This window comes from Peromyscus eremicus, chromosome 6, assembly GCF_949786415.1.
Source record: "Peromyscus eremicus chromosome 6, PerEre_H2_v1, whole genome shotgun sequence".
Classification (NCBI taxonomy): Eukaryota; Metazoa; Chordata; class Mammalia; order Rodentia; family Cricetidae; genus Peromyscus; species Peromyscus eremicus.
The window spans coordinates 64,520,242-64,537,789 of NC_081421.1; the positions used below are offsets into that span (position 1 = coordinate 64,520,242).

The 17,548-nt window shown below is 48.0% G+C and overlaps 2 protein-coding genes across 2 annotated transcripts; one reads left to right on the forward strand and one right to left on the reverse strand.

Annotated features, from left to right (window-relative positions):
- The first annotated feature begins 890 nt into the window (after positions 1-890).
- Jtb (jumping translocation breakpoint) lies at positions 891-4,743 on the forward strand. The gene is made up of 5 exons (XM_059265750.1): positions 891-1,320; positions 1,479-1,516; positions 1,726-1,808; positions 2,815-2,894; positions 4,434-4,743. Exons 1-5 carry the CDS (start codon positions 1,238-1,240, stop codon positions 4,588-4,590), a joined length of 441 nt encoding a protein of 146 aa, XP_059121733.1. The 5' UTR covers positions 891-1,237; the 3' UTR covers positions 4,591-4,743.
- Positions 4,744-6,283: 1,540 nt separating this feature from the next.
- Positions 6,284-11,008, reverse strand: Creb3l4 (cAMP responsive element binding protein 3 like 4). The gene is made up of 9 exons (XM_059265749.1): positions 10,913-11,008; positions 10,370-10,604; positions 10,097-10,218; positions 7,814-7,906; positions 7,577-7,683; positions 7,390-7,458; positions 7,217-7,301; positions 6,941-7,037; positions 6,284-6,810 (listed from the first exon to the last, which is right to left on the reverse strand). The coding sequence occupies exons 1-9, from the start codon at positions 11,006-11,008 to the stop codon at positions 6,620-6,622; spliced, it is 1,095 nt and encodes a 364-aa protein (XP_059121732.1). The 3' UTR covers positions 6,284-6,619.
- Positions 11,009-17,548: the final 6,540 nt, after the last annotated feature.

The window sequence follows — 17,548 nt, forward strand, 5'->3', positions numbered from 1 at the left end:
AACTCGCTATGTAGAGGCTGGTCTCAAGCTCACAGAGATCCACCTTTTTCTGCTGGGACTAAAGGCTTGAGCCACCATGCCAGAACAGACGTTGTTCTAAAGTCGTGTAGCTGAAAACCACATGAATCTAGTTCCAACATTGCTTTCACTTTAAAAATCTCCATCCTCTACACGGAGATTTTAAATTCCAGCTCTTGGGAAGCAGAGGCAAGCGGATCTCTGAGTGCGAGACCGGCCTGTTCTATAAAATGAGTTCCAGGACGGCCAGGGGTATACAGAAAAACCTGTCTCAAAAACCAACCAAAAAAAAAATTTTCGTGCTCTTGGTCTTGAGATCATTTTCTTATTTGTAGGAGCAGGGAAGAGACGAGAACACTTGAATGTTGTTCAAAGGAACAGCTCTGTCAAGCAGTTTCACACTAACATGGGGGGAAACGAAAAGGGGTTCATCTGTGTAGAGTAGGGTGTGAGTCCAGCGACAAGGGCAAGTTCCAACTTCCCTCCATCAGTAGATTCCCTGGACCCAGCTTCTCAAGGTTCCCTCCATCAGTAGATTCCCTGGACCCAGCTTCTCAAGGCCGTCCAGGATGGTGAACAAGGGATGCAGAGGGTATCAAAGAGCCTAATGGTGAGCCCACAGTTTTGAGGAATACCCAAAGTCCAGACAGAGCGGCGTATTGCCCCTTTTCATGTCTCCCTGCTCACCTAGTTCTCAATGGACAAACAGGCGACACCAGGGAGAAGCGAACCCAGAACAAACAAAAATCTCCCATACCGCCATTCCAGCCAGCTCCGCAAACACTACAAGGACCACAGTGCCGCGCGGCGCCCAGCTAATGAGGCGCGTGTTGCTGCGCAGACGCAGTGAGAGGCAGTTGCCAGAGTCCGGACGGACTACAAGCCCCAGCAGGAGACCGAGGAGAGCACACCGGACGGGTCGGCGTCGCTAGTGCCGGGACCAGGAGCCTCCGCGGGCAAGATGGCCGCTCCCGAGACCGAGGCCGAGGGGCGCGGGCACTAAGTCCGGACCCGCGCGCCCTTCCTCCCGCCGCGGGCGCCCCCACAAAGACCTCGCGCTTCCAGCCAGCAAGTGCACATGGGTTATTCTCGCGGTGGTCGCGAGGCCGTGCCAATAGAGCCTTAGTGGGCCCAGGGGGAGAACTCTGGCGTCTCGCTGCTCTGAGCTGGAACCTCAGGGAGGTCGGCTGCAACAGGTGCGACACTCACTGACTGCTCCATGCTAGCGGGCGCGGGGAGGCTTGGCCTCCCCCGGGGCGGCCACCTCTGCTGGTTGCTGTGTGCTTTCACCTTAAAGCTCTGGTAAGTGGGTACTGAGGGAGGAAAAAGGGGCGCGCAGGCGGACCCCATAGTCCTCGCCCCCAGGAACCCGGGCATCTCCCCCACTGACGTCCGAAGTGGGTGTGCCCTGGTTTCCTGCGTTCTCACCGTTGTTCCTACCACCCTTTCCCCGTCTGCAGCGAAGCAGAGGCTCCGGTGCGCGAGGAGAAGCTGTCAGGTGTGTGCTTGCCCGGGAACCCCGTGCCTTTATAGTTCGTTTTTGTGTTTAATTGTCTTTTTTAGTATACCAAGAGCACAGATAGAAAAAGGAGGTGCCACAAAGGAACGAGGGCAAGCGTTGTGCTGGGAAGCTGGATGGGTAGAGAGCCTTTGAGAGAAATGTTTTTTGAATAGTCTTCGGCTGGCCATTTTTCTCTCTCCTTTTAGTGAGCACCTCAACTTCGCCATGTTGGCTGGTGGAAGAGTTCGTGGTGACCGAAGAGTGTACTCCGTGTTCCAACTTCCAGATTGTGAGTTTTTGTTGTTTGTTCTGTTTTATGTGCATTGGTGTTTTGCCTGCATGTGTGTCAGGGTGAAGGTGTCGGATCTCCTGGAACTGGAGTTACAGACAGTTGCGAGCTGCCGTGTGGGTGCTGGGAATTGAACCCAGGTCCTCTGGAAGAGCAACCAGTGCTCTTAGCCACTGGGCCATCTCTCCAGTCCCTAAGTATTTGGTTGTGTGGTTTTTTTTTTTTTTTTAACTTATCATTGCTTCTTTCTTCCCAGAATCTTAGGATAAGTTCAAATCTGAACTTAATTACATTATATTTTACTTTCGTTTTATTTTATGTATATATGGGTGTTTTGCCTGCGTGTATGTGTATCGTGTGTGTGTAATGCCCTAAGAATCCAGAAGAGGTCATCAGATCTTCTAGATATGAGCCACCATGTGGGTCCTGGGACTGGAACCCTGTCCTCTGCAAGAGCAACCAGTGCTCTTAACTAGTGAGCCATATCTCCAGCCCCTTCTTTTGTTTGTTTGTTTTTGGGACAGTGTCTCACTATGTAGCTGTCTGTCTGTCCTGGAACTCACCATGTAACCAGGCCGGTCTTAAACACTATATTTATTTTGTCTGGATCCTGTGCCAAAGAAGTCAGAGGACAACTTGGGGAAATTGTTTCTCTCTTTCCACCACATAGATGCAATGTGTTAAGCTTGGCTACAAACGTCTTTTCCCACAGAGGCATTTTGCCAGCCCTCACATTTGAACTTAAATTCTCTCTGAAAATATGGCCTTCCCACATTAATGACAGTATCCAGAGGATGATCATGCCCTGTTCATATTTTCCTACAGTAGACTGTGGAATTTTTCCTTATCTCCTTGACTGTAGCTTTCCTGACCACGTCACTGCTGTCCATATCAGGGCTCTCCATTAGTTGTCTGCTGCCCACCAGCTCTGGCCCTTTCTGAATAGCAGGGCTTCTGTTTCTTCTACTCCTCCCTAACAGATGTTTTTGGTCCTTTATTTTGGTAGAAAACCACACCTGAGTGTGGTTCTACAGGGTATGTGGAGAAAATCACATGCAGCTCATCTAAAAAGAATGAATTCAGAAGGTAAGGACTGCTTCTCTCCTTTCAAATGCCCTCCTCTGACCCTGTTTCTGGAGGTAGCTATCTCCTAGTCTTGGTGTAGTTTGGCATACTGGAAGAGAAAGAGATTTGAGCCAAATTACCCTTAATCCCTAACCCTAGTCTTCAGCACTATATTATTAGCCATGTTTTCTGATCAAATAGTTTGGTCAGGGGTGTGAATGTAACTCATTGGTAGAGTACTCGCCTACCATGTAAGAGGCCATGAGTCTAATCCCCAGCATTGCTTAGGAGGAAAATAAAGTTGCTGGGAAATGGAGCATATCAAACCTTGAATCTCAGAGGCAGAGGCAGGCTTAGCTCTGTGAGTTCAAGACCAGCTTGGCCTACACAGGGAGTTCAGGTCAGCCAAGGCTACACAGTAATAGTTAAACAAATATAGTTAAGCCAGGTGTAACGACACACAGCATTGATCCCAGCACTCAGAAGGCAGAGGCAAACAGATCTCTAAGAGGAGCTAATTAGATGTTGTGATGGGTAAAGGAACTTCCTGCCAAATCTGACAGCGTGAGGGGCTGTCGAGACAGCTCAGTGGTTAAAAGCACTTGCTGCTTTTGCAGAAAACCCTGGCTCAGTTCCCTGCATCCACATAGTTGTTCTGTAACTCCAGTTCCAGGGTATCCAGCACCCTCCTCTGGCCTCCTCAGGCACCAGGTACACACACATGGTACATATATGTACATACAGGAGAACAATCATAGATATAAAATAAATAAATCTTTTAAAAACAACAACTTACCCAGCACTCGGGAGGCAGAGCCAGGCAGATCTCTGTGAGTTAGGCCAGCCTGGTCTACAGAGTGAGTTCTAGGACAGGCTCCAAAGCTACACAGAGAAACTCTGTCTCGGAAAAACCAAAAACAAAACAAAAGAAAAAAACCCAACAACTTGAATTTGATACCCAGAACCCAGATGATAGAGGTACAGAACTCATTCCAGCAAGTTGCCTTTAGACTGTGTGTGTGTGTGTGTGTGTGTGTGTGTGTATCTTATGGGATGGGGAGAGGTTGTCCACCTGTTCCTTGGCATGAGTGTGCACACATACAACAAAAAAGTGTTGGCTTTTGGGTGGAGGGTTGAAGACAGGGTTTCTCTGTGTAGCCATGGCTGTCCTGGAAGTCACTCTATAGACCAGGTTGGCCTTGAACTCACAGAGATTTGCCTGCCTCTGCCTCCTGAGTGCTGGGATTAAAGGGGTGCACCACCACACCCAGCTTTTTATTTATTTTTTTTAAAAAAGAAAAAAAGGCATGGTGGTACATACTTGTAACCCCAGCACTTAAGAAGTAAAGGCAGGAGAGTCAGGAGTTCAAGGCCAACCCAAACTACTTGAGACTTGGGGGGGGGGAGCAATCAAATTGGTTAATACTACTCTGTTTATCTCACCAGAGACTAAAGACATGACTTACTCCAGTTTCTCTTATTTTGGGTAGGCTGAGATAGAGAACAGTAATTAGGAGAGACTAAATTCTCCCGTGAATGACTCTGTTTTTCTGCCCTCAGCTGCCGTTCAGCTCTGATGGAACAACACCTGTTCTGGAAGTTTGAAGGCACCATGGTGGGTGTGGCTTTAGTCTTCGCTTGCCTTGTCATCGTTCGTCAGCGACAACTGGATAGAAAGGCTCTTGAGAAAGTCCGGAAGCAAATCGAGTCCATATAGCTGAATTCCACTGTCTTATGCTGGGTCTTGCAGACTCTGTCTCAGATGGAGAAGGTTCAGTGGCTAATTTGCACTCTTACGCCTGTGGTAGTAGCACCTTTCCCTGAGTTCCTCTTCCAGACCATTAATGAGCACAATAAAAAGTTAAACAGAGCTGGGTATGGTGGCACACACTTGTAATCCCAGCACTTGAGAGAGGGAGGCAGGAGGATCCCTGGTAAATCTGTAGGCAGGCTGAACTACAGAGTAAGGCTGTCTTTAAAAAAAAAAAAAAAAAGTAATAAAGGAGTCAAACAATTTCCTTCCCTGTAATAATTTGGCTTGGGGAGGACTGTGTGTGGTGGCACGTGCCTTAAATCCCAAATGTGGACTGCAGAGAGGGGCAGACCTCTGTGAGTTCAAGGCCAGCTTTTCTACATACCGAGCTCCAAGCTGGCCAGGGATACAAAAATTAATTATATTAAAAGAGGCTGGTGAGTTGGCTTAGTACTTCAGGGTACTTGCTGCTCTTCTAGAGGATCTGGGTTTGGTACCCCAACAAGTGGTTTACATTCACATGTAATTCTATTAGGAGATCTGATGCCCTCTGGCCTCTGGGCACCTGCAGGCAAGTGGTGCACATAAACTCATGCATAAACAAATAGATGTACAGAAAAATGAATAAATCTTTTAAGTGTATGTAAGTCTGCACATATGTCTGTGCACCATGTGCGTGTCTGGTGACCCTGAAGGCCAAAAGAAGGTGCCAGGTCCTGGGCTGCCACGTGGTTCAGGGAATTGAATACTGGTCCAACAAATGCTCTTAACCACTGAACTACTTCTTCAGCCTCAAAATGAATAAGTCTTTCAAAAAAAAAAAATTTATATAGGGGAGGAAGTCACGGGGACAATGAGAGAAAGGGGTGACGATTTAGCAAGTAACAATTATCTCTCTCCCTTCTTTTACTCTTAATTTTTTTAGATTTATTTATCTTTTATATTGTGTGTGTGAGTGGCTTATCTGCCCTCAGGTCAGAAGAGGATGTTGGATCCCCTAGAACTGGAGTTATAGATGGCTGTGAGTCGCCTTTCCAGTACTACGAATCGAACGCAGGTCTTCTGCATGAGCAACAAATGTTCTTAACCACTGAGCCATCTCTCCAGTCCCCTGTCTTTTATTTTAAATTTCCGGGCTGGTAAAGTGGCTCAGAGAGCTTGCTGCTTTTGAGGATTTGTGTTCAGTTCTAGACCTGTGTCTGGCAGAGCTCACAACTGCCAGCTCCAGGGATCCACTGCCCTTTATGGGCACCCATACGCACATGGTATGCACTCTCATAGACACACACATAAACGTTTGGACAGTGGTGGCTCACACCTTTAGTCCCAGCACTCAGGAGACAGGCAGATGGATCTCTGAGTTGGAGGTCTGCCTGGTTTACAGAGTGAGTTCCAGGACAATCAGAGCTGCACAGAGAAACCCTGTCTCAAAACAACAATAACAAATTTAAGAAGTGTTTGCTTCATAGGATTTATGACCTGAGTTTGATCCCTAGAATGAGTAGTAAGAGGAAAGAAGCTAAAAGTTGCCCTTGACCTCCTCCTGTGTATTGTACACAATAATGCACTCATACATCATGCTTATATACAATAATAATAAAACAAAGTTTCGAAGCTGAATGTGGTACAACATGCTTGAGGTCCTAGCACTTTTGTAGAGGAGTCAGGAGTCAGAACAGCTTAGGCTCTATCGTAAGAACTTGTCTGAAGCAATGGCATTTTCTGGGGTAGAATTTTAGCTAGAAAGTTTATTTCTGAGTCAAAACTTGCTTCCCCTTGACCCCATCCCCAAAGAAGTAAAATCACAAATAGAGGGCAGAAATATATGAGGTACCCTGCCATAGAAGCAAATGTGGCCTTTGTGGACAGAAAGCTCCTAGTACGGTATCCTGAGTGAGTTAGAACTCCAGGGGTGTGGACACCTAAATGGGAATTCCAGATGAAACAGTGAGGAAGCCTGTGTGGATTCTTGTGTGATTGGGAAGTGTTCAGCTTACATCTCATCTGCGTGCAGCATTCCCCTGATGTGCCCAGTGGGTCTAGCCTTTGTCCCCAGCTTTAACTTCGTCTTTGCTGAGCCGTTTGCAGTTGGGACTTCATGTAGCTCCTCCAGTTTGGCCTTTACTACTGGAATCTCGGGGCTTTCTGTCATGTCCTTGTGAGTCAAGATATTTCTGGAAATCACTGAGGAGAGAGTGTAGTGGGACAGTATTTGCTTGGGTCCGAGACTGGCCAAGACTATCCCTAGTGTTGATTGTTTTAGAGAATAGAGTTTTCCGGCTCATCAGGGAGCTTCTGTGTCCTTGTCTCTTACCTCCATGAGGCTGATAACCCTTAGGCCTAGCTTCTGGTTGACCCTGAAAGGGGCTGAAGCTGGGCAGGATGATGAGAGCCAGCGAAAAGAGAAGAATCTGAAAGGAAAAGAGGCCATTTGGGCTTTGGGGACAACAGAGAAGGAAGGCAGCATCAACAGAGGCTGGTTACGGTTATCGGGGTTCGGGAAATGGGGCTGGGTAGTTGGGGTATTGGGTGGATGTGGAGGATGGCAGAGGTGGGGGGAGAGGGGAAGTACAGAACATCCTGATGGTACCAGAACACAGGTACTGGTCTGGGCAGCTCTGCTGGAGGTCTGAGCAGTGAGCATCTGTAACTGGTGGACCTGCGCCACCAAGGAGCTAGGAGAAGAACCAAGAGTTAGCCTAAGATCAGCTTGCCTGTGGCTGCGTCCTCCCTCTCCTCCGTCCGGACACTGCTTCTACTCACGTGTTCTGCCTCTCCAGCTCCTGGACTTTTCTCTGTAGTTCCTGATTCTGTGCAGAGCAGGCTGCCACTCTAGGGAGTAGAGAAGCAGAGCAGGCTTGGCAGGTGGTCCCTTCTTAACATGCTTGTCTAGGTGAGGAACGGGCCCAGACACCACCCACGGGATGCAGAAAGGTGAGCCCAAACATGCCTGCTCTCCAGTCCATCTATGTACTCTTTCTTCCGCCGCCGGCTGTCCTGAGCTGACTGCTTGTTGCGGATTTTCCTCCTGATCTTCTTTAGTACTCGCTCCTCTGCCTGGAGGCCCAGGGTGTGCAGTGTTGGGCCCTTAGCCTCCCATAACTCCCCAACTGTTCCCTGCAATCCAGGCTCTTTAGAGGTTGAATGGAGCTCCTGGGATGGGACACCCTTTGGGGATAGTTGTTACCTTAGTGAGGGGCAGGTGAGAGGGCAGAGAAACCCCTTCTTGCCCCAGCAGATGCTTCTCTTCATCTGTCAGGAACAGACGTGGGCAGGACAGCTGGGAGGAGTGGCAGAAGATGAGCAGGATCAAGGTCACCTGCTTCCAGCACCCAGGCTGCCCCTCCACCCTCAGCATGCTCTCAGGACAGGGCTTCCTATTTGCACTGAGTGGTGAGGTGAGGTCAGGGGCGGAAAGTTCTTTCAGACAGGCTCTGTGGCAAGCCAAAGGGCCTTCCTGAAGCTCAGGAAGGAGAGTGAAGTTTTTTGTCCACACATAGAACCTTATTATGACCAAATTAGAGAGGGCCTGCTCTGGTCTGTCTCCCTGGATCTCAGGGCGCTCGGAAGGGAACTTAACTTGTATGTTCATTATGATGGGCTTTGTTGAATTTCCTTGTCAGGCAAACAATTTGGCCATTAACTTGCATTTGGTAAAGTATTTGGTTGCCTGTCAAGCACAGGACATATGTCTCATAATCCCCAGGTTCTGAGCTCCACCTGTCAGGTCAAGCTGTCTGCTCACAGACAAGGAGTTTCTAAGGACACTCAGGCTGACTTCTCAGGTGAAGTGTGTGAGAAGGGTAGATGCTGTCTGGTTAAGCTGAGCCCAGCTGCTAAGGACCCTTCCTTCTCACTGGCATTCTGTACGTTGTGTACGTGTGTCATTGTGTCAGACTTGAACTTGGGTCCCCTGGCAAAGCAGCTAGTGCTCTTAGCCACTGAGCCATGTCTCCAGCCCCTGGGTTGTATTTTTGAGACAGGATGCCACTACGTAGACTAGGCTGGCCTTGAGTTTGTGGTTCTCTTCCTGCCTCTGCCTCCCATGTGCAGAGATTTCAAGTGTGTGCCACCACACCCAGCGTAGGCTTCACATTGTAATGTAAGAGTAACTTAGTTTGTAGCTGGTAAGATGGCTCAGCAGATAAAGCACTTGCCACACAAGACTGACAGTCTGAGTTTACTCTGTGGAACCCACGTCAAGGTAGAAGGAGAGAACCAATGCCACAAGTTGTCCTCAGACCTCCACATAAGCCATGGCATGCATGCACTGTCCTTCTCCCTCACGTATATACACAATAATAAATAACTTTTAAGAGAATAATTTAGTTTGGCTTTTTACTTTGCGTGTGTGTGTGTGTGTGTGTGTGTGTGTGTGTGTGTGTGTAAGAGAGCTATGTAGTTGCAGATGTATGGGTATGGTGCATGTGACTGGAGGCCAAAGGGGTAATACAGGAGTTCTGTTCTATCACTCTACCTTATTCCCTTTAGACTGAGTTTCTCACTAACCCTGGAAACTAGCCTGGTGATCAGCAAGCCCCAATGATCCTCTTGTTCCAACCCCTCAGAGCGAGGGGTTAAGGGAATATGTAGCTGTGTATGTGGGTGCTGGGGATCTGAACTCCCAGCTCAGGTATTCTTGCTCCAGAGCAAGAGCTTTTTCTCACTGACACATCTCTCAGCCTCTGGCTTTTGCTTTTTGATGGCCTTTGGCTCTTGGCTAAACCATTTCCTATTTCCTTTCCTAATGTCCTTTTCCTCCAAGTGTTCAGTGGGGTGTTTCTTCCAATCTCTCTAACCCAAATCTCTGAGAATGGAGCACAGAGGGCTTTATCTAAAAATAAAACAAGCACAAATCCTGTGCTGATATGCAAACCCCTAGCATGGCTTCTGGTCCCAGCTTCAAGCACAGTTTTAGAGGATGGCTAGGACCTGTTTTCTGCCTTTGAACACAAGGTGTACGTCCCAGGACAGAGAGAGGAACATGGCCTAAGCTTGGCCTCTATTGGTCTGCACAGCAGGAGCATCTAGCCAAGGTACATGATAGGGTAACTCTACACATCACTGTGGCATTGGCCACAGGGTAATTGTTCTAGTGCAAACACTTGCTACTGTTTCTCTATCGCCCTGTTCTCATTAGCCACGTGGATTCCCGGGAGGCCTGTCCCAATTCCCTTGCCTGACCCAAGGCTGAGAGAGTAGCTTTGACTAAATGTAAATGCACACTAAGTCTGGGTTTCTCTAGAGCTCTGACTGCAGGGTCCCTCATCCCACCTGGTGCCACCCTGGTCCCCAGTAGCTGTCCTCCCCCATGCTTCCCTGCTCTTAGAATTGCTTGTTTCTCCCTGGCCTTCACCAAAAGTGGGGCAAACCAGTTCCTCGTTAGCTTCCCCTCCCTTTTCCCCTGCACCCCCATTTATGTGAGGACATGTACTGGAGAACACCAGTTCTAGCTGGTCTCAAGACTTACCAGGGCAGCAGGAGGTGATGGAGCTATGGTGCTGGATCTAGGCAGGATATGTCTGTGCGCATGTGAGGGCAGCCCACTGACTGTGCAGGCATCAGGCACCATAAATGCAGGGCTCCACTGATCTGAAGGAAACAGAGACTGGGACAAAGGAATCGAAGACTGAAGGCAGCAGGAAGTGGGCAGTGGCATCGTTCGGGAACCTTCTCCCCTAAACCTCATGGCCAGGGCTGGGCCTGACAGGGCCATTGCCTTCTTTCCAAAAAGTACACTGACCTATCTGGATGGAGATGAGTCCGAAGGTTGGCCCTGCTTCCCGTTGAGTGCTCTGCAAGGCCCCTGCCTCATAGACAACCTCATAGAGGGCAGGGGAGCCGGGAGCCTGTGGGGCGGGGGAGCTAGGCTCTTCAGAGACACAACTGTCACTACCAGGAGAGGTTTCTGAGCAGTATACCATATTGGGATCAATGAGGAGGTTCAGGAAATCGTCAGGTTCGCTCTTCTGAAGGCCCTATAGAAGGAGAAGGTATGAGTGTCTGCAAAGAAGAATTCTGAAAGTCCTACCTGACGTTAGTCTTACATCCGTTATGCTTCAATTTTGGTGCTTTTCTTTCTCGGACACAGAAATAGTTTCTATTCATGTCTGTTTTGTGGGTTGGTATCAGACCTCTTTCCTTGTGGGAACTGAGGTCTCTTAAGACTTCTGGTCAGAGTTGTCTGAAGCTCATTCCCACTTCGATTCAACAAGCTCGCTCAGCCACAGTCCCTACTTATCTCCCAGTCCGGCAGCCCCTGTCCCTGAAGCCTAGCCATCAGAACCTTTGACGGAGGACAGTTGAGTCCCAGCTCCAGGAAGGATCCTGTCGAGAAGATATCTTCTGGGGGCTCCAGCAGCTCGGGGCACCCGGGCTCCATGCTTCTGCAGGAAGGTAGTGGGTAGTTACAGAAAGTAGGAGGCAGCTGGCTGCCCCAATCCTCAGAGCTTCTGGCTCCTCTGCATTCTCCGTTACTCATTTCCTCTGCTCACATACAGCAGCCCCTTGCAAGAGAATTCACTTCAGGCCTTATCTTTTGGGTTCATAAAATAAGGCCCCTGGGTATTACCTGGTTTTTGTTCGGAGAGCTTCGCCCCGTCACACCAACCTAGCCCGCTGAAGCCCCAAACACTACACCTTTTCTTCCCTCCAGGATCTTGTATCCTGGTCCTGCCCAGCCAAGCCCCGCCTATGCCATCTATGGAGTTTGGGGGGGATGGGGCTGGGTTGCATCTGGCCAGGAGCCACTGTCGGGGCCTGCTTCTGGAAGTAGGATTAAGGCGCTGCCCATATGCAAACTGAAATAAAACTACAGGTACCCACGCCCCTTCTGTCAGTTTCCTCAGTGCTAGTATATTTTGCTGAGAGCTTGATGTCGCCTCAGCAAAGAGCTGAGACAGCAGGGACTAGCACACAGGATACCTGAGCGTTCCATTTCGAAGCCACAATCTTTACAGGAGGGAAACTATCTCAGGGTAGAGAACCAAGTCAAGATCTGGAGGCGCCCCCGCCTCGTCCACCCCCATAGCCACGTGGCACTTTTCCATCCATGAATCCTAATTGGACGTTTAAGACTTATGGCAGGGCTTCCAGCCAATGGCGGGCTACCTCGACGCCCACGCCCTCGCGCTTGGCAACAATAGACCCACAGAGAGGGGTCGCAGAAGTCATTTGGCAGAATCTCCGGGTTCCAGCGAGAAGCCACTGTAGGAAAGTTGAGTGAACACTTCCGGGCTGAGGGTAGGAGCTGCTGGGTTTGGGCTTGTTTATCTTGTGATTCCGAGGTCCCAAGTTACTACTTACGCAGACAGTAAATAACCTTGTAGCCTGTGGACCGGGCCTCCACCTCAGCCAGTTGCGCAATCGCAGCTCCGTGGATCCGAGAACCACGCCACACATTGCAGCTCTGTGGGGGCCCTGCTAACCCACGCAGGGACGCAGGGCAGGAAAACTGGCACGCACTAGCCAAACGTTTGCTTTTGGTTTGCGGTCTTATTATTTCCATATAACTACCGGTCGTATGTTTAGATTTGCATTTTGAAATACGAGTGAGGAAGTCACATTGCTCAATGTGGCCTCCTGATACTCTATCAGTGGAGCTTGAAAGCTGTTTCAGAGCCTGGGCTGGGAGTTCACGCCTGTAATCTCAGCGCTCCAGAGGCTGATGGAGGAATGTCCCTGAGGTCGAGGCCAGCCTGGGCTACATAAGATCCTGTCTCAAAAACAAAAACAGTAACAAAACGCAAGAACAGTTTATCTAGCGATATGTCCAATAAATTCTATTTGTCTTCACATCACACTTAAAGCTGACTTCTTAGGAACAGGAACTATAAGATGGTGGAACAATATAAAAGGAAAGTTGGGATCCGATCAGGTGAGGATTTGCGCTTTAATTTAGAACTATTTGTTCCTCTAAGTTATTTAGCGGGAGCCACCAATGTGTGCACAGTTTGCTACAGAAAGTAGGTTTGGATGTGTCCCTGCCCGCCAGTCTTCAGATAGAAGGAGGTTTTGCCTCAAATTTGTTAACTTTGTTATACCTGGTTCATCCCATGACAAGCTGTGAGATCTTGTTTGTATTTTGTTTTTTTGAGGAAGGGTCTCACTGTGTCTTCCGGGCTTGTTTGTTTGTTGAGGCAGGGTCTCACTGAAGTTGTGAGAGATTTATAATGTTCTTTTCCTTCCTTCTTTCTCTTCGTGTGAAGTCAGGCAATCACAGGGTTAGAGGGGAGACGGCTCATATGCCACTGCCCAGCTGCGGAGGCGGGAGGACAACCAGGAGTCAGTTCTATCTTCTGATTGTGTGGGTTCTGGGGCTGGTCAGTTTAGGTGTTCTTATCCGCTGAGCTATCCTGCCGTGTATCTCTCTTTTTCTACTTGTTAATTTTTTTTTTCCCCTCGAGACAGGGTTTCTCTGTGTAGCTTTGCACCTTTCCTGGAACTCACTTGGTAGTAGTCCAGGCTGGCCTCGAACTCACAGAGATCCGCCTGGCTCTGCCTCCCGAGTGCTGGGATTAAAGGCATGTGGCACTGCCTGGCTCATTTGGTTCTTTTGAGACAAGATCTTACCGGGCGGTGGTGGCGCACGCCTTTAATCCCAGCACTCGGGAGGCAGAGCCAGGCGGATCTCTGTGAGTTCGAGGCCAGCCTGGTCTACAGAGCAAGTTCCAGGATAGGCTCCAAAAGCTACACAGAGAAACCCTGTCTCAAAAAAAAAAAAAAAAAAATCTTACTATGTTACCAAGGGTAGCCTCCCAAGTGCTGGAATGTAAGGAGTGAGTCACCATACCTGTCTGAAAAAGTTGTTTTCTCTCATGTGATGTGCAACAGCTCCCAGGCTCCCAGAGCAGATAATATTTTGCCAGTTTTACTGATAAGGGGTCAGATGCTCATGGCTAAAAAAAAATAGTAATTTCCAAATTTCACGGATTGTTTTCCTTGGTCCGGTGTCTGATGGTCCAGGAGTGCACTTCAAGTAAAACAGTGAAACTATGCTAACATAAGTATGAATCCTGTGTACCTTCCTCTCAGTGCGGAAAACTTTGGGAGGTACATCCAGAATTCAAACGTGTGCTAGTTTTCCTTGTGAATGTTTGACTGAGCCAGTGGTTCAAGCTGACTGGAAAGGAGCTAGTATGCGTCAACAGCTAGAGCAACTATTACATAGAAGCATTTTCACGTCTCTCATACCGGTCTCATAGCAACCCAGAGAGGACAAGTTAGCTTCTTTCAGATTACTCTGTACTCCAGCCTGGTGGCCCACGCCTTTAGTCCCAGCACTCAGAAAGCAGAGGCAGATGGATCTTTGTGAGTTTCAGGCTATCCTGGTCTACAGAGTGAGTTCCAGGACAGCCAGGGCTATATAGTCCTATATTGTCTCAAGCAAATGAATGAAAGAGAGGAAGGAAGGAAGAAAGAGAGAGAGAGAGAGATAAAGCAAGTTAGGAAGAACGAAGGATGGAAGATATATTGAAGTCTGAACCAACATTGGCATTCTTTTTTTTTTTTTTTTTTTTCTTTTTGAGAGAGGGTTTCCCTGTGTAATAGCCTTGGATATCCTGGAATTCCAAGGGTGGCCTTGAACTCACAGAAATCTGCCTGCCTCTTCCTCCCTAATGCTGAGATTAAAAGCATGTGCCACTACTGCCAGGCCCGGCTTGGCATTCTTTACGTGGCCTTGACTAACCTGGCACTTGCTTTGTAGACTAGGCTGGCTTTGAATGCACAGAGATCCATCTGCATCTGAGTCTGGAATGCTGGGATTGAAGGCATGTGTCTCCATACCCGGATCCAAGATTTGTTTTTTAATTGTGTGAGTACGTAGACGTCAGATCACCTGGAGCTGGAGTTTCAAGTTGTTGTGAGCCTCCCCTCTCCCATGTGGGAAGTGAGACCTGAATTTAGGTCCTCTCTAAGAGCAGGAAGCCTTCTTATCCTCTCCAGCCCCAAACACAAACCAAACTGCCTTGCTGGGCTTTCTTGAATTTCCCCGGTCTGTCTCTCCTGTTCAGGCAGTAGCTTGATATAAAAGCACATTGCCTCGGTTGATGCAGAGCTCAGAAGAAAGCAGAATTATTTTTGTTGACATCTTTGGAGACCAAGAGAGGTGGTTAAATGCACTTCAGGTGGCTTTCCTGCAGGCTGCTGCATGCAGAGATGATGGATTGGGAGTCAGCTGCTGTCCCTGCTGGGCCTGGAAGGAACTTCTGCCTCATCTCCATTAGCTTCCCTCTTTTCCCTGATGGGTCAAGTTTTGCAAAGGAAATAAATAACTTCCTTAGTCCCATGACAGATGAAGGTGAAGTTCAACAGCTCTGTTGTACGACATGGTGACCAGAGTCAGTAATGATGGATGCATTCTGTAGTTCAAAATCACTGAGAGGGCGTGCTCTTGGAGTACCTCCTGCTCTCAGGAATTCCTTAATCAATCTATGTTTGATCTACTTGAAATCAATTGCTCGAAGTGCATTGTAAGTGTTCTCATTATAAATTAGTATGTAAGGTAATAGATGAGTTGGTTACCTTGAGCTAGCCATTTTGCAATGTGTAGATATACAAACACCATATTATTTCAAAGTATCATGTTGTATACCATAAATACAATTTTTATTTAACTTTTTTTTTTTTTTTTTTTTTTTTAATATTTATTTATTATGTATACAGTGTTCTGGCTGCGTATATTCCTTCAGGCCAGAAGAGGGCACCAGATCTCACCACAGGTGGTCATGAGCCACCATGTGGTTGCTGGGAATTGAACTCAGGACCTCTGGAAGAGCAGCCAGTGCTCTTAACCGCTGAGCCATCTCTCCAGCCCTTTATTTAACTTTTTTGGGGGGTGGGTTCAAGACAGGGTTTCTCTGTGTAGCCCTGGCTGATCTGGAATTCCTTCTGTAGACCAGGTGGCATCAAACTTACAGAGATCCGCCTGCCTCTGCCTCAGGAGTACTGAGATTAAAGGCATGTGCCACCACTGCCTGGCACATTTAACTTTTAAAATAAAACCTGGGACTGGAGAAATGGCTCAGTGGTTAAGAGCACTGTTTGCTTTTCCAGAGGTCCCGCGTTTCATTCCTAGCACCCACAGGGCAGCAGACAACTGTCTATAAATCCAGTCCCAGGAGATCTGATACCTTCTTCCGCACTCTGCAGGCATTGCATTTACATGCTGCACAGACATACATGCAGGCAAAACACCTATACACATAAAATATATAAATAGAAATTAATTTTAGTTATGTATAAGTATGTCTGCATGGGGGTATGTGCACATGAGTGCAAGTGGCGACAGAGGTCAGAGGTGTTGAATGCCCTGGAGCAGGAGTTATAGACTGATTTGGTTGCTGAGAATCACATTTGGGTCCTCTGGAAGACAGCAAATGCTTTAAACATTGAGCTGCTATCTCTCCAGTCTCCTATTCAACTTTTTTGTTTGTTTGTTTTTCAAGACAGGGTTTCTCTGTGTAGCTTTGCGCCTTTACTGGATCTCACTCTGTAGACCAGGCTGGCCTGAAGCTCACCGCCCGGTTCCTATTTAATTCTTAAAAGATCTATTTTATTTTAAATTATGTGTACATGCATGTGTGGGTATGTACACAGCCAGGAGGAGACCAGATTCCTTTGGTCCCCATAGAGCCAAAGTTACAAGCAGTTGTGATCTGCATGACATGTGTGCTGGTGCTGGGCAAGGCACTGAAAAGAGAACTACATGTTCTTAACTGTTGAGCCCAAGCGGGCCTTGAACTCATACAGATCATTCAGCAAATTTTCATTTATTTTTATTGTGTGTGTGTGTCTGTGTCTGTGTCTGTGTGGTGCCACTGGACACATGTGGAAGTCAGAGGATAACCTGTGGAAATTGGACCTCTCCTACACCATCTTGGTTGGGAGTGGGGAAAATTCAATTAAAAAACTCAGGCTTGATGGCAAGCCCCTTTTAACAGCTGAAGCATCTCTTCATTGGCCTAGAAGGGGATTCATAGAACATTGGGTTGTGGGATCAGGAGAATCCAGGCTGAGCAAACAGTGAAGGTATGGAGAGAAAAATACACTGGTGAGCAGAGCGGGCATGGTGACACTTGAAGTGATCTCAGCACCTGGGAGGCTGAGGCATCATTGTCCTGAGTTGGAGAACAGTTTGGCTACACAATGATCTGCAGGCCCGTGTGAACTTTCAAGTGTGAGATCTAAGACAATAAATAAGTAAGTAGAAACAAAGAAAACACTGTACATGCAAGGAACAGTAAACGGACCTATAGGTCTTGGGGTCGGGGGTGGGGGGCTGGAGAACGCAAGAAGTTGGAGACAATCTTGGCACGATGCCCAAAGGCATGATCAACAGGAAATTGTATGCTACTTCGTGGGGTTTCAGCAACTCAACTGTATCCTACCATTTATTTCTCTATCTACTCTGAGAAGGCAGGGGGCTTCGTTTTATTTATTAATTAATTAATTTTTAGAAAGGATCGCTTTTAAATCATACCTTTATTCTTTCCCAATTCTGCTTCATCTTTTGTGTGTGTGTGTGTGTGTGGGGGGCTGGCTAGGCAAACCAGGCTAAGAAATTTGTCCCAAAAAGGTAATGATTCCCCTCTGGCCCAGTTACGCACTAATGCAGCCTGAGATCTCTAAGACTCTGGGGCCAAGGCCAGACAGATACCCTAAGAGATGTGGGGAGAAATACTTGAGAGGAAGGATAGGGAACAGGCTTTGCTCGCAGAGTTCCTAGCTCTCACTTTTATCAGAGTCTTTGTGACTGGCCAGCTCCAGCGGCCAGCTCCTCCGTAGATGTGCGCCAGACCCAACGCCCTCGGACCTTCCCGCTAATCCCCTCCCGGCTTTGGCTCGGTCTCAGCTCGCCGCCTGCCCAACCTTCTCCTGTTCCCAGATTCTAATTGCTCTTAATGCACGTCACTCAAGGCTA